The sequence below is a fragment of the Pan paniscus genome, chromosome 1 (assembly GCF_029289425.2).
Source record: "Pan paniscus chromosome 1, NHGRI_mPanPan1-v2.0_pri, whole genome shotgun sequence".
In the NCBI taxonomy this organism is placed as follows: Eukaryota; Metazoa; Chordata; class Mammalia; order Primates; family Hominidae; genus Pan; species Pan paniscus.
In genome coordinates, this window is record NC_073249.2 from 161,989,906 (window position 1) to 162,008,410 (window position 18,505).

An 18,505-nucleotide genomic window follows, 5' to 3' on the forward strand; every position below is an offset into this window, starting at 1 on the left:
GCCAAGCACTGTGTGGCAGCACTGAGGCAGAGGCAGGGTTTAATCAGTGGGAGCCGGCACTGGAATTATCGTTTTCACTCTGTACAAAGCTGGGCTGGGCACTGCTGGTTAGCCTTGTTTTAGTTTTTGTGTTTAAAGTTCCCGTTAGTTCTTAGAATGCTGTGCACCTCCATCAGTTGGGGGGGTATATTTTGGTGACACATTTCACTATGGGAAACTCGAACGGCAGATGTGGGAAAATGTACATGTGGTGATGATGCACTGCGGAACGTTCCCCTTTCTCTAGAGCTACACCAGAATGGAGGGAGAGCCCCATCAACTCTGTACACCCAGCTCCTAGACAAGGCCATCTAAGCATGTTTGTGGAATTCATGCATGATCAGACCCCAGCCCAGTGTCACCTTCCCTTGCTCTGGCGCAGTCCAGGCCTAGTACACAGTGTTTGTCAGCGTCACTTCTATGGCGAAGGGACTTCATATGTCTGTACTGTTCCCCAGTGCCTGGCATAGTGCTCAGTCAATGTTTGTTAAATGAATGAGCGTGGGAGAACATCTCCTGAGCCCCTTCACACCCAACTCTGTTGAAAAGAGCTCTGATGCTAGAGAAACTGCCAATCTGATTCATCTCGTTGCTGTGCTGCGTTTCTAGGTGGCACCTCCCTGTGTAGTAGCCTTCTTGTCAAGATCAAAAACGGGTGGGCTCTCATGGTTTCTCCCCTTCGCTCCTAGGGACAGTATGATTTGGTGAAATGCCTGGCTCCTATTCGAGACCCCAAGACCGAGCAGGATGGACATGATATTGAGAACGAGTGTCTAGGGATGGCTGTCCTGGCCATCTCACACTATGCCATGATGAAGAAGATGCAGTTGCCAGAACTGCCCAAGGACATCAGGTAAAGCTTCCCACTGACTGAAGAATTGATTGTGAGGATGGTGGTGTTTCTACATGTTCTTACACATTTCAGCTTAATTACTGCCAGGCTTTGGCTGAGCTTTGCTCTCTATGAAACCCAGATCTTCCTTAGAATGTTTACTACATACACGTAGCCTGATTATAATTGTGTCTTGATTTTGGATGTTGGCTGCTAATCTCAGAAATTTGTGCTTGGGTGAAATTTCTGAGCTGTGGATGCCAATAAAATTAGTGACCCCCAGGCCTTCTCCGTCCCCTCCTTGCCCATGGTGGACACTGTCATCTATCACTGCATTTTTTCCTTTTGTTTTGGACCCATCGTAAAAATCCTTCTCAGTACAGTTCTGTAAGCAGCTACTACCATCCCAAGCCTGAACTCTGAACACGTTACAGTAGTTCACTACAGAGCTGTTAATTCTAATGTGAGAATTGATCAACTACTATTAAATATCTCAAGAAAACTGCATTTACTTAAAAATATCGTTTGAGATCAAGTCTCTGTGAAGGAATATTTAAGTTCTGTCCATCTATGACATCCAATAGTTTTTTTTCACCAGTGGGCTATTAGGATGGTCATAAATGAAGACAGTCTCATTTTGAAGAAGGGATTTCATAGCTGCATTGTTTGTGATAGGCGGCGTGCATCTTCTCATTAGGTTGCTGCTTGTTTCTCCTTGCGCTTGACCAGAGTCTAGAGCAGATCACAGCTCGCTCCTCAGTGATGCAGGGATTGAGTCGATACTGCTCAACTGCTGCTTTCTCTTTTTTCTGTGGCCTTCACTTTGGGTACTTCCTCTTTATTTTTTCATAAGCTAAATTGAAAAATGACAGTTCTTCTCTAATTCTGTTATATTACATTAATCTAAAAGAAAAATAACATTTGTTGAGGATGAATCCCAAACTTCACAATTTTCTACTGTTCTGAAGCCACTCCATGTGGCAGGGATGACCCGGGGTCAGGTGCTGTCTCAGTCCTGGGAGTAACAAGCAGATCAGTCTCCGCATTTGGCCCCCAGTGGACTTGTTCTTTGTTTCATGGGTACTCAACGTTCTTCTTAACATTGACTCCCGTTCTAGCAGTATATCAGCTTGTTTAGATTCTGTTTGTTGTAGATACTCGCCCACTAGCACCTGGATAGGTAACTAATCTTTCAGCTTACCTGTTGATCTTTTAAATAATATATCTGATTCATATTCACATGGCAAACACTAAGTCTTTTGTATTAATTAGCTTTAGTATGTCTTTCTCTCTCTTTCTCTCTCTCTCTCTCTTTTTTTTGGGGGGGTGCTTGGGGGGACGGAGTTTTGCTGTTGTTGCCCAGGCTGAAGTACAATGGCATGATCTTGGCTCACTGCAACTTTGGCCTCCCAGGTTCAAGCGATTCTCCTGCCTCAGCCTCCTGAGTAGCTGGGATTACAGGCATGTGCCACCATACCCGGCTACTTTTGTATTTTTAGTACAGATGGGGTTTCTCCATGTTGGTCAAGCTGGTCTCTCACTCCCGACCTCAGATGATCCGCCCGCCTCGGCCTCCCAAAGTGCTGGGATTACAGGCGTGAGCCACTGCCCCCAGCCTTTCTTTCTCATTTTTAAAATAAAAAATGTGATCTGTTTAGAAAAGTTATAAATCAGACATGCAAATAGAACATACAAAGCATTTCTCATCACACAAAATGATAATTGCTCCTAACACCTTGCAGACCATTTTCTGACTGATGCTCAATCCTAGTAACAGTGTGTAGATGTGAGTACTAATGTGCACAAGAATGGTGAAGCTAGCAAGCAAAAATGTAGATGCCCTGCCTTGGTGACCCAGAAAATTGGGCAATACTTGTAGCAATTCCCATTTCAGTGAAATCTGTGGAGCATGTGCTTTGCTTTTCTTTCCCAGTTTCTATTCACCTGCATCTCCTTATGATGGTCATCTTCAGTGCTAACTCCATCTAACGTCCTCTGGGAATAGATCTCCCTTTCCCATTTGGCAACATGTGGATTCATGGACTTAGATTTGTTTCTAAACTATTTTCTCCTAACCTGTACATGAAAAGGAGACGTACTTTTCTACTGTCTTTTAGCTACAAGCGATATATTCCAGAAACATTGAATAAGTCCATCAGACAGAGGAACCTTCTCACCAGGATGCGGATAAATAATGTTTTCAAGGATTTCCTAAAGGAATTTAACAACAAGACCATTTGTGACAGCAGTGTGTCCACGCATGACCTGAAGGTGAAATACTTGGCTACCTTGGAAACTTTGACAAAACATTACGGTGCTGAAATATTTGAGACTTCCATGTTACTGATTTCATCAGAAAATGAGATGAATTGGTTTCATTCGAATGACAGTGGAAATGTTCTCTACTACGAAGTGATGGTGACTGGGAATCTTGGAATCCAGTGGAGGCATAAACCAAATGTAAGTGGCTGTTGGCAGTCGATCAAAGAGAACATTCCCGTGTCACATAGCGTATGCTGTTTATCCTTCTGGAGTCATCTGTCTGCATGTCCATCACTCCCATAGGCCGAGTTTATTTAGGAGACCATGTATCGTTCATATTTTATTTCATCCCTGTAGCACAAGGTCTAAGTAAGTATTTATTGAGTTATGTAGAGAAATATAACAACATGTATAATACGTAGTAGTAAAATAATAATAGCAGATAGTTCCTGAGTGTTTACCATGTGCCAAGTACTTTCCTAAGTATTTTACAAGTATTAACTCATTTATTTCTAAAAATAAAAAAACCTTTGAGGGAAGTATTGCTGTTATCTCCATTTTACAGATGAATACAAAGAGGCACAGAGAAGTTAAGAAATTTGCCCAAGGTCATAACTAATAAGCATTTGTGCCAAGAATTGAACTTAGGCCTCTGGCTCCGTGAAGTTGACTAATTGATTTTGCTTTATGGGAGCTTCTTTATGAGATATTTATTGGATGAAGAAATAGAGCAGAGTGGCTTAAGAGCATGGGTTTTAGACCCACGTCGACGGGGTTCAGATCCTAGCTTCATGACTTATATGGCCTTAGGAGAGTTATTTCACCTTTATCAGCAGCTAAAAATTACTCATCTGTTAAATGGAGGTACCTACTGTCTAACTCATAAGGTTGTGAAGAAACTAAACGGCATTTAGCACAAAGCCTGGCAATACAATAAATGTTGAATAAATTATTATAGCCGTTACAATTATTATTACTGTAATTAATAATATTAAAGTAAATGTGGGTGGGTACAGTGGCTCACACCTGTAACCCCAGCACTTTGGGAGGCTGAGGCAGGCAGATCACTTGAGCCCAGGAGTTCGAGCCTAGCCTGGGCAACATGGTGAAACCCTATCTTTAAAAAATATACCAAAATTAGCAGGATGTGGTGGCACGTGCCTGTGGTCCTAGCTACTTGGGAGGCTGAGTTGGGAGGATCGCCTGAGCCTGGGAGGTCAAGGCTACAGTGAGCCATGACCTTGCCACTGTGCTCCAGCCTGGGTGGCAGCAAGACACTGTCTCAAAAAATTAAATAAATAAATAAAATATGAGACTCATTTTCTCCTCCTGTTTTATTCTCATGCTAAAACAATAATGCTTGATACTTACTGAGGGTTTTCTGTATAGTAGGTATTATACTATGTTAGTTAGCACTTGTCTAATCTCAGAGAACCCTGTGAAGACGTAAGCTCTCTATTTCATGAATAAGGAAAATGAGGCTCAAGGAGATGATGTCACTAGTTAAGTAATTGGCAGAGGCAGGAACTTAACCTAGATCTCTGGTCTCCAGGGCTTAAGCGACACACAATATTTTCACTTGTGCAGATATATATTATTCAGTGTGTAGATTATTTCAAGCATGAAATTCATGTCTTCTCTGGAAAATCCCGACTTGAGTACTGTTATAAAGTCAAGACGATTGGTGATAGGAGAAAGCTCATGTTCAGCTCAGTGGTAACTGGGAAGAGTATGTTATCTGTTTGTGTCAGAGCATGTGTAGTAGTCTGGAAGTGAGGAGACCTGAATGTAGATGCATGTCTAGTGAGCAGTGATTTCCCTTTCTGAGTTTCCGTGTACGTTGCATATTATATAGTTTAGACAGTGTGCTCATTAAGGTCTCTTCCAGATGTGAAAGCCCAGGATTCCCTGATATAACCCAGTTCTTTGGTCCTAACCCTGCAGGTGCCAACTCCCCCAATCCTGCAAGTCCAGATGAGCTGGCTTTCTCTTCCTTGGGCCTAGGCCCTGCATAGGTTTCCCAGCAGCACTGACCTTTTACCAATAGAAAATGAAGAAAGCAACTTAACCCTGTCCCTTTTATGTATCTTATCAGGTTGTTTCTGTTGAAAAGGAAAAAAATAAACTGAAGCGGAAAAAACTGGAAAATAAACACAAGAAGGATGAGGAGAAAAACAAGATCCGGGAAGAGTGGAACAATTTTTCTTACTTCCCTGAAATCACTCACATTGTAATAAAGGAGTCTGTGGTCAGCATTAACAAGCAGGACAACAAGAAAATGGTAAGTTTGTCCCAGAAGCTCTTAAGTCTGGATCTGGTGATGAGAGGGAGAATTGCTGAGTTCCGTTCTGCAGCACATGATTTTCAGAGTTCCTGTCCTAAAGAGAAAACAGGATTTTCTTATTGAAGCCAAAAAATTCCTATTACCAAGGCATTCTCAGTGTTTTAAAGTTACACCGATACATTCCAGTGCCTTTCTTTGGTCTCAGAAATGTGAATCTGCCTTAGGATTTGCTTCCCTCCCAAATACACCTCAGCATCAATATTTAATTCACAAAGCTAGTGGATTTGAAGGAAAAGAAAACCAGCGAATGTCAGTGTTTCCTCCCAAGGGCTCTGGCACGGCCTCTCTGCTGAGCTGAAGTGCAAAGCAGGAAGCTCCACGTTGCCCTCAGGCGAGCCTCGGCCACAGTGGCAGTCATCGATATGGTGTCAGGCACACCCCAGTGACTCTCGGACAGAGGAAAGGGTGTTTAATCTCACTTCCTCTTTTTTGGTATCACTTGAGGACATAATCTAAACAAGCAGGAAGTGGGAACTCTGCCAAAATAAACCTGTTTGTGTCAGGGGAAGTCACAGCCAACAACATGCAGAGAGAGCGGCTGGTGAGACAGCTAGCACTCTTAAGGTGAGTGGAGCCAACACCAGGAAAGGCCACATTCTGCCAAAATGTGGCAGATACTGTGTCACAATGATAACGCTCAGTGCTGAGGAAGAGCCTGGTGATACGGTTTAGGGCAGACAGTCACTCTCTTGTATTCAGAATAACTTGTCTTTCTGGTATAACCTTTTGGAAAACAGTTTGGCAGCCTGTTAAAAGCCTTGAAAATATTTATATATCCCTCTGTTCAGGAATCTAGAGAATGAATCTATCTTCCAGAAACAATGTGAGAGGCAGGTTATGGTTTATGAATAAGAATATTCATTCCAGTAGTAATTAAAGTGTCAAAATTCTGAAAATAACTTAAATATACAATAATAGGAGAATAGGAAAATAAATCACAATTTGCCTGAGCAGCAGAATATTAGACATTAAAAAATTGCTGAATTTTTTAATGACCTGGAAAAAAGGTCAGGGGAAAAAGCAGGATATAAAACTTTACCTATAGAATGGGACCAGTTTTGTTCAAAATATCAATAGGTATGCATGTATATACACATGCTCTTAGAAAAATAAATATTAACAGCTACTTATTTATGGTGGCATTATGAGTGGTTTTAATTTTCTTATTCTCCCCTCCTTTTTTTTAAACAAAAAACTTACATTAATTTTATTAGAAAAATATAGTAAAAACAAAGTGAAGGGGGAGAAGTAGAAGAGCTCAGATGGATGTTGGTGGAAAGATGCAAAATGGAGGGAGAAAAGAAGGGCTGTTGATGGAGCACATCCTGGATATCAGGCCCCGTGTTATATGCTGCATCCTGGATATTAGGCCCCGTGTCATATGCTGCATCCTGGATATTAGGCCCCATGTCATATGCTGCATCCTGGGTATTAGGCCCCGTGTCATATGCTGCATCCTGGGTATTAGGCCCCCTGTTATATGCTGCATCCTGGATATTAGGCCCCCTGTTATATGCTGCATCCTGGATATTAGGCCCCGTGTCATATGCTGCATCCTGGATATTAGGCCCCCTGTTATATGCTGCATCCTGGATATTAGGCCCCGTGTCATATGCTGCATCCTGGATATTAGGCCCCGTGTTATATGCTGTGCCTGTATCTTGGTCTGTCTTAGTCCTTGTAAGAACCTTAGGGGACTGAGCATCAGCTCTACTTGAAATGAGGAATCTGAAACTAATCAAGAGGCATGGGATCTTGCACAGGGTCACTCAGTGAGAAAGTGGCAGGCACTTCCCAGCTCTGTCTGGTTCCTGCCTGTGCATTTTGCCTGTGTTGCTTCGGCTTCTAAGGCATTATCATCCCCCAGAGACCCCGAAGGGAATGAGGGAGAGGCTGACATGTCCATGAGCTGGCTCTTCAACGTGGTGTATGCCTGGTGCACATTTTATGAGCCTGCCCCATCCTGTCCTGTCCTGGTTGACACAGTCAAGTCTAGCACCAACACAAGTTGGTGCACCCATCATCTAAGTCAGAGCTCACCCTGTCCACATGGGCCAGTGACTCTATGCCAAGCTACAGTGCTGTGGAGGGAGCAGGAGGAGGGCAGGAAGAAAGAAAGACTTGATTCCTCCATTAGTTTGTTTTTCTTTACCACGCTAGCCCTTACTATGTGTCAGGTACTTCCTATTCTAAGCACTTCACAAATACCACCTCTTTTAATTTTCGTGTCAACCCTATGGGTATGATAAGGGGAAACTGAGGCACGAAGAGGTTAAGTAACCTGTCCAAGGTCACAAAGCTGTTAGGTTAAAGCATTTGAAATTGCCAGTATTTGACCATTTTGACCTATAAAAATGATGATTCCATATGCATAACCCTACTAGCAGGTGGAGAGGCTGCGATTTGAACCCAGAGCAGCTGGCTCTAGAGCCTGAGCTGAGGGTTGACCACTGCTCCATGCTGCCAGTTTAGAATCTCATGCCCTCGTTGTCCCCTCCCAGCCATGGGATTCCCAAGCCCTTTAATCAGGCAGTGCTTTGAAGAAACCCTGATACCAGCATGTTGTCAAGTCAGACCTTCATGTATCACTTCTCTCTACATCTCCTTGGCATCCCTCATTTCTGTTTAGACTCCTGTTCTCAGGAAATGTAAGTGCAGATGTGGTCTTACTTATCATGTGGCTGGGTGAGGGGCTGCCCAGGCCAGCCTGCCCCTTGTTCAGAGCATCTTGAATTTGCTCTTCAGGGATATCCGCAGGTGGGTGCCTGGTCACACCCGCAAGGCAGTGTGCTCAGTGTGGTTTCTCTTTTCTGAGGTGCCATTCCTATGGTGACCCTGCCCTCTCCAGGCCTCCTTCCTCATAGCCCCAGGCATGCTTCCTTTGGCATTACAGCTGCACTAGGCCCTTGACCTCCCTCCTGCCCAGTGGCTTGTCTCCCCTGCTCCTTTTTCCCTTCACTGTCCTCTCATTTCTGCCACCTGCCTCTCCTTTCTACAGGGCTATGAAAGAGTCATTTTGCCCTTTTTTGAAGCCTCAGATGCTTTTTAATGTTTTTTTGTGAGTCAAAGCTCCAAATCATGGCTTTTGCATACCTTCCCTTGCCAGGAAATGTTCTTGATTGACCTGATAGTTCCTGTCAAATGGGCAGTCTCTTCAGGGATCAATGATCAGGACAAAAGTACCCCAAATCTACAACACAGGTGTCTTTCAGAAAACCTTCCTTGATGGAAATCCCCTCCCTCCTCTTCTCCACAGGTGCCTTTGCCTCTTCCCACTCTGAGTAAGACACTCTGCTCTCTCCAACTCTCAGAGCTCCCTAGGCTTAATCTAGCAAACTCTTCACTGGGCCTGGGATTATTCCTAGATTAAAATCCAGGAGTTTCACCTTCTAGAGCAAGCCTGCTATGAGATGAACCACACTGCCTCTGTTTCTTTTCTCCTAAGCAGGAATAATGCCGATTTAGCCATTCACCGTTGAGTGCCAAGATCACGGTGCATGCTTTGCCCCTTCCCACCTCCACTTTTGTGCCTCTGCCACCTTGATTCAGGCTTCCTCTTCTCCCATCTGGACCCAGGGGACAGCTTCTCTGCATGTCTCCCTGCCTGCCACAGCCTCCCCCACCGCGTCACCCCCAACACACACACACACACACACACACACACACACACAGAGTCATCTGATAGTTTGAGATAATAGATGGGAAAATGTGTTGAACAGTGAAAGTCCTATATAAATGCAAGGGGGATCGGGCACAGTGGCTCACGGCTGTAATCCCAGCACTTTGGGAGGCCAAGGTGGGAGATCACTCGAGGTCAGGAGTTCAAGACCAGCCTGGCCAACATGGTGAAACCCCGTATCTACTAAAAATACAAAAATTAGCCAGGTGTGGTGGCAGGTGCCTGTAATCCCAGCTACTTGGGAGGCTGAGGCAGAAGAATCACTTGGACCCAGGAGGCGGAGGTTGCAGTGAGCCGAGATCTCACCACTGCACTCCAGCCTGGGCGACAGAGTGAAACTCCATCTCAAATAAATAAATAAATAAATAAATAAATAAATAAATAAATAAATAAATGCAAGGGGTATATTTAGTATTGATGAAAAGGTTTTCCCTTTGGGGTTCCCATTGGGTTATAAAAATCTTCTCACTGTGTACCTCCCTACAGAGTCAGCCACTTAAGCTGATAGAGACATGATGTAACCGTGGGAATTTCTTCTCTCTCAACAGGAACTGAAGCTCTCGTCCCACGAGGAGGCCTTGTCCTTTGTGTCCCTGGTAGATGGCTACTTCCGGCTCACAGCAGACGCCCATCATTACCTCTGCACCGACGTGGCCCCCCCGTTGATCGTCCACAACATACAGAATGGCTGTCATGGTCCAATCTGGTTGGTCCTAGAACCTTATCAGTTGCCTTTGGTGTGCAGAGAGCCCGTGTTTTAGTGATGGGGCATGTCATCATTGTTTAGGTCAGGCCAGTTGACCATGCTGCCTGGTACTTGTTGGCTGTCCTCCTTTCCTCCCTGCTGTCCAAGCTCTGGTCAGGCCTTCCTGTAATCTCCTACCATCCTCTTTGCAGCAGCCCCTCAATGCTGCTTCTTTACTTGGATCTCTCTTCATAGTTTAACCCCCTCACCTCTCCATAGCTGATCAAGAAGTACTACACTTTCTGATTTCTTGCTCTGTCAAACAATGTGGGCAATTCAAGAAACACTGAACACAGCTGAGCATGCTGCCATGTGCCTGTAGTTTCAGCTCCTTGAGAGGCTGAGGTGGGAGGATCACTTGAGCCCAGGAGTTCAATTCTAGCCTAGGCAACATAGCAATATCCCATCTCTAAAATATATAAAAGAAGAAAAAGAAAGATCAGATGATGGTCTCAGCATCAGACAGTGTAGTAAATGGAATTGTCAGTCAGCTTGTCCCAAGGTGCCAGGTGAACAGTGGGGACCGTGAGGGTAATACAGCCTTAAGGCCAGAAGGGGCTGTGTGGGATGCCTTGTCCCACCTGCATCTCAGAACTGGCAGCCTGTGCTGAAGTACCTCTGGTGATGGGCAATGTGTGAGGCAGCCCATGGATTGGAGCTCTGACTGTGAGAGATGTGCATACCTTTCTGATATGGAGCTGTAGTTGGCTTCTCTGTAACTTCTGCCTACTCACTTGAATTCTGCCTTTTGAGACAACAGGGATTCTTATGACTTTCTCTTACATAGGACAGCCCTTCAGGCAAAGGAAAACAGCCAGCTGCTGTGTTTCTTCTGAGCCTCTCTTTTCAGACCACAGAATATCTGGGGAAGCATCTCTTCTGCCACCTTTCACATGATGTGCTTCTCACCTTCTTCCCTCTTCCGGCTGCCTTGTGGACAGGTAGCTTAGTAGTCACATGGCCCTGGCCTTGAGAGGCTCACAGACTCATAGGGAAACAGACACACAAAGAATGGCAGAGCAAGGGGTTGAGCATTTGAAAAGCGTCTTCTGCCAACGTCCCAGCCATGGTTGTGCTTCAGGGCCCAGGCACTCGCTCTTCCCTTGGCTCAGAATGCCCTTCCTCCAGAATCTGCACAGCCTCCACTTCCTTCAGGTGCTAGTCAGATATCACCTTATCCGTGAAGTCTTCCTTGACCACCTTATATACAATCATACCTCTTTCCCTTCTCCATCCCATACATGTTGGCCACTGCACTCTACCTTATTTTCCTTCAGTGGCAGTTGTTACCTCCTGAGATACTATGTTTATTTACATAACATAACATTTGTTCCTGGTCTGACTACCCTCACCTCCCAGAATATGAGCTTCCCAAAGGCTGGGGCTGCATTGCTCACTGCTTTCTTAGTACACACAGGGGTCTGACACATTGTAGGCCCTCAGTGAGTATTTGTTGAATGAATGGATATTTCATGTTTGATGGGATGCTGACATTCCTTGCCTAAAGAGTCTGCTCAGAGTAGGTGGCATTCAAATCTGATTAAACCAAAGAATCAATGATGGCTTGCCAGGCCTTAAAGCGCGGAAAGGGTACCTAGATGAGAGGTCAGCACATGCAAAGGCATGGCGCAGTTAGAAAGTACACAATGTCCCTGTCTCTCTAAAACACACAAACCATGGCGGCCCTCTCTCACCAGCACTTAGCAAGCAGCACTCACCTCATGCAGGGATGTATTCAGTCAGTATTCACTGCTCTCTACATGCCAGGACTCACTGGTCCTGGGGATACAAAGAAATGTAAGACAGGCCTGTTCCTACTAACATCTGTCCAGTCCTCACTGATGTATTCTCTCAGTGTGAGCCCATGGTGATACAGCAATAAACAACATGGCCTCCAGTTCCCACCCCCATGAGGTTTGTGCTTCCACTGGGCTGGCTAGGGGTGGAGGGGAGGCATGGCAGATCCTCATCACCAGCTTCCAGAGAGGCTCTTCTGTCTTGAGCTGGAGACGATGTCCGTAGGGAATGCGGGGACAAGCAGGGCTCATTGCCTTGGGCAGGAGGCTGAGTCCTCTTCTCAACCTTGGAGACTCCATCGGTCCTGAGGCCACTCGGTATTTCCGCTATGCTCATGGATGGCATCAGAGGGGACTTTAGGATCCCGGGCAGATAGTGTGATGGGGCTGTTAAGACTTGAGGCAGCTCAGGAGAGTGGATAGCCCAGAGGTTCAAAGTCCTGTTTGGTGTGAGCTCTTTCTCCCTTTGCCTACTTCTCCCTCTAGTACAGAATACGCCATCAATAAATTGCGGCAAGAAGGAAGCGAGGAGGGGATGTACGTGCTGAGGTGGAGCTGCACCGACTTTGACAACATCCTCATGACCGTCACCTGCTTTGAGAAGTCTGAGGTCAGTCAGGACACTGGCTTGGACCAGGCCATACAGCCATGAGGTGTCCAGTGTAGCCTGGTTCAGGAGCTGCTGCAGACAGAACCACCCTTGGCAGGGTGGAACTGAAAAGCCTGGGTCTCTGAGAAGATCCCTGGGAGGTCAGGCAAGGGCCCCTGCTCTCAAAAGGAGACTGCTCCCCAGTAGCCAGACCCCTACATCCTCCCCCTGTAGGTCCCTTCTTCCTTCATGGGACCCATGGTGGGGGTCCACCATGGCTCTGGAAGACAGAACATGACCAGAAAACCAATTCACACCCAACACTTGGAAAGTATAGTGTCATTATTTAGAGTGGTTTATTTAGACTCAGTGCCACCATCATCTCAGACCCAGAGCTATGCCTGTCTACAGCATTCACTGGTACAAACCAGCGCCCAAATTCCACTTCATCCACATGGCCTAACACAGTTTTTTCCAAATGGTAGCTTCAGACACTTTAACAAATTGCCACCCCATCTTAGAACAATGAATAGAGATGTCTTTTAGTGATTGAAGCGTAGCTGAAGCTGGGGATGATGTGAGATACATTCTGAGGGCTAAGATATTCACCAGAATTACTGACTTTGCCTCACTAGACCACAAATGCCTTTGTTATTAATGTAATTAAAAAAACTACAAAGTGGAATATTTTCAAAGACAGTGAGTTTTACAAAACACTTTACATCAGTACACTTTAATCAGTACTGGTTAGGCTCCACATGCATGGGGAGACCTGGGACACGGAGGGGCCTTTGGCACGGAGGGTAGACGCAGGAAGGACAAGCTTATTGGTGAACCCCTGGGACTGGACTCAGTCAAGAGTGGGAGGAGGAAACGGCAGAAGGAACCAGCGCTGCCAAGTGTCCTGGGTGATGCAATGCAGGAACACCACCACCTGCCCAGGCTCTTGCTGAACAGCTGGGCCTCGGGGCTCCGTGGCTCAGAGCCTGTCAGGTTCATTGCCTTCCCAGAATGCTTGCCGTCTATTCATCAGTCATTGGAGGAAGTTCAATGTGTTTACGATGGAGGGGTGCATGAGACAGCCCAGCCTCCTCCTGAAGTGGAATTGGCCTGTGCAGTACCAAGAGTGTCCGTGACTCCCTAACAATGTCACATCACCCGGGGAAAACAGCAGTCATAGAAATGATTACTTCCACCGCACACTGTGGCCCACCAGACCCTGTGCCAAGCGTTGTACCTACTTGTGCTTTTTTAAGCCTTGTAATAGCCATATTAGGTAGGTGATATTATCCCATTGTACAGATGAAGTAACTGAGATTTTGAATATGATCTCCTAGTTTACAGCTTATGTAAGTCTTTCTGGCCCTCATTGTTTACCACTAAAATAGTTTAGTTTGTACAAAAAGAGCCCATGAGGGAAAACTGCTTATACCTCCTGTCTGGCACCACAGTGTCCCAAACCTGGGTCAGACACGGAACACCAGCTCCCAGTGTGGTTTTCCTCAAGTGGAGACATGGCCTGGAAGGGCTCAGTTTGAGGCTGTTCCTTGAGAAGTTGCGCCATCATAATTATTACCTCATACATAATATCTGCTGGACTTTATAAAGGGCTTACTAAGTTTTTCAATACACCATGTTAGATAATTGTAGCAACAATCCTATGAGGTTGGATTTTCATGAACTTTATCTTACATGTGAAAAACCAAGTGACGCTTTTGTAGAAATAGCTACTGTGTCTGCTGTAGTATTAACTCCCTTTTATCAGTGCCTTCTCCTGGACCTTGTTTCATTATTTAGTTAGTTGTTGGTTGGATTATTTATTGATAATAAACTTTATTTTTGAATAATTTTAGATTTACAGAAATGTTACAGAGATGGTGCAAAATTACTCTTCATGCAGCTTCCCCTAATGTTAATATCTTACATACCCATGCCTGACCCCATTTTAAACATGTAATTTCTGGTCATTTCCTGAATAGCAGGTGCAGGGTGCCCAGAAGCAGTTCAAGAACTTTCAGATCGAGGTGCAGAAGGGCCGCTACAGTCTGCACGGTTCGGACCGCAGCTTCCCCAGCTTGGGAGACCTCATGAGCCACCTCAAGAAGCAGATCCTGCGCACGGATAACATCAGCTTCATGCTAAAACGCTGCTGCCAGCCCAAGCCCCGAGGTTCGTCTCCCCGTGCCAGAACCAGGCTGTATCCCATCAGTAATGTGCTGAGACCCAGATCGACCAAAACACGCTGACTGACTTAAACAAAGTGGACCCTCCCCACAGTTTCTAGGTGTTTTTTATTGAGTTTAATTACACTTCTGTGCCCAACTCACATCCAGTCCCTTGAGTGTGAGCATTTTCTGTAGAAGAGGCATATACCTTTCTCAGCATCTCATTAGGCTGCAGAAAGAGGCATGCTCAGCATTAGTAAGCAGAAAATCACTTCTTTCTTCCTTAAGATAAAATGCCTTGAGGAGTCTCCTGTCACTGGTTTATTTATCTGAGAGATATTCCTGGCACATCTTTTGTGGGCCAAGAACTATATCAGATGCAAAGAATCAGAAATGCATAAGGTCCAGTCCCTGCTCTCTGGGGGTTTCCCAGCCTAATGCTGATGTTACAGGTAAATGAGGCCACTGCAGTTTGTGATGGGTGTTTTAACTAACATAGATATCATACCCTGGAGTCAAACAGAAAGGGATGGTCAAAATCCCTGAGTTCCGTGGCACAGGGGGCTGCCTGGAGGAGGCAGCTCTTGAACTGAGTGTGGGAGGATGAGTGGGAGGTTGCCAGTGTGGTCAGGGCATCTCGGCACGTGCAAACAGAGGCATGGGCGGGGGCTGCCATGAAGGTGAAGGTGGAAGGGAGGGGCAGGTGAGGCCGAGCTTAGGGTGTGGGAGCCTTGAGTGCTATGCCATGGAGCTGGGTCTTTATCCTGTAGGCTGTAGGGGCCAGGGAGGATCAGGGAGTGAAATGGATCCAAAGGGTGAGCCACTCAGCTGTTTCTTGTTAAGCCTCTTGAACGGCGTCACTGATGTTCTGCAGGTGGATTTGTCTCTTAGAATGTGAGGACTGGAAAGACACGTAGAGGTCACACAGTCAACTGTCTCATTTTATAGATAGAAAATTGAGGCCCAGAAGAGCGAAGTGGGTCTCATCAAAGGTCAGCGTCAAAGAGGGGCTTGAGTGCCAGGCCTAACCTGAGTGCCCTAGCTCTTGAGAACTGTTTATTTTGCTGCTCCTCACCTCAAGATGCTGCCCTTCATGCGTCAGGTTCTTCCCTTAGAAGGAGGAAGGCCTCAAAGAAGGAGCAGCGCGATTGCCACTGAGGCCCCACGAGTGTCAGAGGAAGACCCTCTGAGGAGTCTTTATCTGGGACACATCTTGTTCTTCCAAGCGAACGTGTCCATAAACCCTCACACCACCAGGAGTGGGCAGAGGAAGCAGCACCAGGATAGAAAGGGACCTGGGTTCTTGATGTTTGAATCAGTTTTTGGTCTCAGCAAGGGGCTTGTCACTGAACTTGGTGAAAGAGGAGGGACTTGTGTTCTTGATCAGATAGGGTTTCCTGCCAGGCTCAGAGAATAACTGCAGCCTTTGTTTTCATGCTTGAGGATTTTCTGCAAAGGTAAAAACACATCTGCCACTTGGCTGTGAGACCTCAGAGTGAGTTCAAACCTTAAAGCCCAACAGCCCTATTTATTCACAGCAACACACTGGAACGAACCCCAGTTGAGGCTCCTGAAACTCAGTGCTGAATGTGTTTCCTGTTGCCTTTCCCACCTGACTGTGAACTCTTAAGACAGGACCTGAGTCTCACTCACCACTCTGTGGGCTCGTGGGGAGGACAGTGCCCAGCACGGAGTCAGCGTGAATAATGCCTGTCAAGTGAACCAGGTAGCAGGAGCTGCTGGATGGTGGGTGCCTACTGTGGCCCAGGCAGTTTATGTACCTACCTCATTTATTTCATCTACACAGTAGCTTTTTGTAGATATTACAAAGGTGATGAAATTGAGACTTGAGATGGTAAGTGACTTGCTCAAGGCCATGTAGCTAGTAGTATCGGTAGTAGGTAGAACAGTAGCAATAATTAATAAGAACGGCTGCTATCATGTGAGCAGGGCTTACAATTTGCCAGGCATTGTTTGGAGATCTTTCATGTTTTAAGTCATTTAGTCCTCAAAATAACCCAGAATATGTTGTTATCCCAATTAGACATGCCCAAGATCACTTAGGTAGAGGATGAGTGGGGATTTGAACTCGCGTTGTCTGACTCCAAGTCCAGTGATTCCTTCTGTACCACCGCCCCCGCCCTGCCCAGGTCACACTGTCTTTGGAAAGGTGCAGCCATCAGCCTAGGACTTTAGAGCAGGCACCAATTCTCCTGACCTTGGGAGAGTAAGAATAAGGCCTGTGTGTGAGGCCTCCTTACATAGGTCCTCCAAAGCTCTCTCTCTTCCCTCTGCCATGTGCAAATTAGAGAAGTGGGGAAATCGTGAAAATTAGACATGAGAATATTGTGTTGGGTTCTTCAGCTCCTCTGCTCTCCTAACCACGGGGTTTTGATAGCCAGACCCTGATCTGGGTTTCTCACTTGAAAATGCAACTAAGAAACTCTTCATGGGATAAATAAAAAGCAAAGTGAAAAAGCAGGAGGCCACTCAGAGTGGGCGTGACGGCTCAGCAGGTCCCACATCTCTAGTCCTGTGTCCTGTGTCCAGCTCCACTACCCATCTCCCACTCCAGAACCCTGATGATACAGGAAGGATGATGACAGTGACTAAGATGTAATGCCAGTCATAATCACGGCGGCAACCAGTCAGGGAGCGTTTTACTCCATACCAGGCACTGAAGGCAGCCGTTCCCTTGCGTCATCCCATTCGTCCACACGGTAAACTACGAAGGACACAACTGTGGCCCCCATTTTTCTAGTGAGGAAACACCTTCATGGAGGCACTGTGGCTTCCCCTATTCACATTGTTAACCCTGGTGCCATGTTCCCTGAAGTGCCCATGCAAAGAATAGTTCATAAATGGCTTCGGTTCCATCCGCCTCTCATTTCCCAAGTGGCTCTGCTGCCTGGCCTCTTGCCTGTGGACACCAGCCACGGGGCCCCTTCTTGATGCCTTTTCTCCTGAGTTGAGTTGAGCCTGAGTTGCCTCTGAATCGGATTTTCCCCAGGTAACAGGGTGGAGTCAGGAAAATGGTATGGAGGGAGCAGCCTCTGGAAAAAGAGTGCCCAGGTTGTGAGAACAAGGGGAGCCTCTCCCTGAGCCCTGTTTCTGGCACCCACATTTGTTCTCCCGATTAGGGCCAGGTATGTTGTGAGAAGGGTAGAGACGAGAGCATCTCTGACTTCAGTGTGAATCCTAAGATTACGAACTGCCTGGCCTTGGGCCAATTACTTAATCTCTCAGAATCTCTGTTTTCTCATCTATAAAATGGGGATAAGAATACTGTGTATTCCATAGGATTGTCATAAGGACAAAGGAGTTAATGTGTATAATGCTCATAGAACAGCGGCTGGCACGGAGAAAACAGTCGGAATATGTGAGCTTAAAAAATTAGAAAGGAAAAGAATGCCCTGTCCTGAGGGATAGCAGGGATTAGGGACGTGGCCCTGTGCAGGGACCCGGCGCTCAGCAGCCATTGCCTCCCAGCGGTGTGTGTGGTGGCCTCCATGGGTTGTGCCTGGCTGTTCTTACAGATGTTCTTTTAGGAACTTCCTTCTGTTACAGTCCAGGAATCAGGACTGGAATGGCTACATTTTCTCCCCTAACTTGTTATTGTCTTCTAGTGCAGGAAAGAGGAAGTGAAGGGAAATGTATGTTCGTTGTCATTTTGCTAATATTCCTGCTTCAGTTAATAAAATTGATGAAAACATACAAGTCTTCAGAGATTCCCGGAATACTTTCCCTGCTAGTCAGAATCTGGAAGGTCCTTTCTTGCCTTATGATAACCTCGTTCCTTGCAGTAGCTCCATGGCGGGAAAGGTGATTTCTATGGTTTGTAGATTTCCTGGCATCGAGGATTTTGTAATGTGTTGGGTTTGCTGTTTGAATCAGTAGAATCTGGGGGATAGTCTACTTAAACCTGCATATTGAGGGGGCATTTGGTAAGCGCCTCCTCCATGTCAGGCACTGCTGGTACCACGAGCTTCAGACAGGGCACTGTTCTGGGTCTCCTGCCCTGATCTTCTGGCTCAGAACCAGCGTTTGTTCACCT

The 18,505-nt window shown here is 46.1% G+C and overlaps 1 protein-coding gene across 2 annotated transcripts in view; it reads left to right on the forward strand.

Moving 5' to 3' along the window:
- The window catches only part of JAK1 (Janus kinase 1), a 132,604-nt gene that overhangs the window by 96,204 nt on the left and 17,895 nt on the right, over positions 1–18,505 (forward strand). The window contains exons 6-11 of one of the 2 annotated variants that reach the window (XM_034966665.3): positions 729–892; positions 2,989–3,331; positions 5,229–5,414; positions 9,705–9,862; positions 12,184–12,307; positions 14,266–14,455. In XM_034966665.3, coding sequence (XP_034822556.3) covers positions 729–892; positions 2,989–3,331; positions 5,229–5,414; positions 9,705–9,862; positions 12,184–12,307; positions 14,266–14,455 — 1,165 coding nt within the window. The remainder of the gene's footprint in view (positions 1–728; positions 893–2,988; positions 3,332–5,228; positions 5,415–9,704; positions 9,863–12,183; positions 12,308–14,265; positions 14,456–18,505) is intronic. The other variant, XM_034966708.3, reaches the window with a different exon arrangement.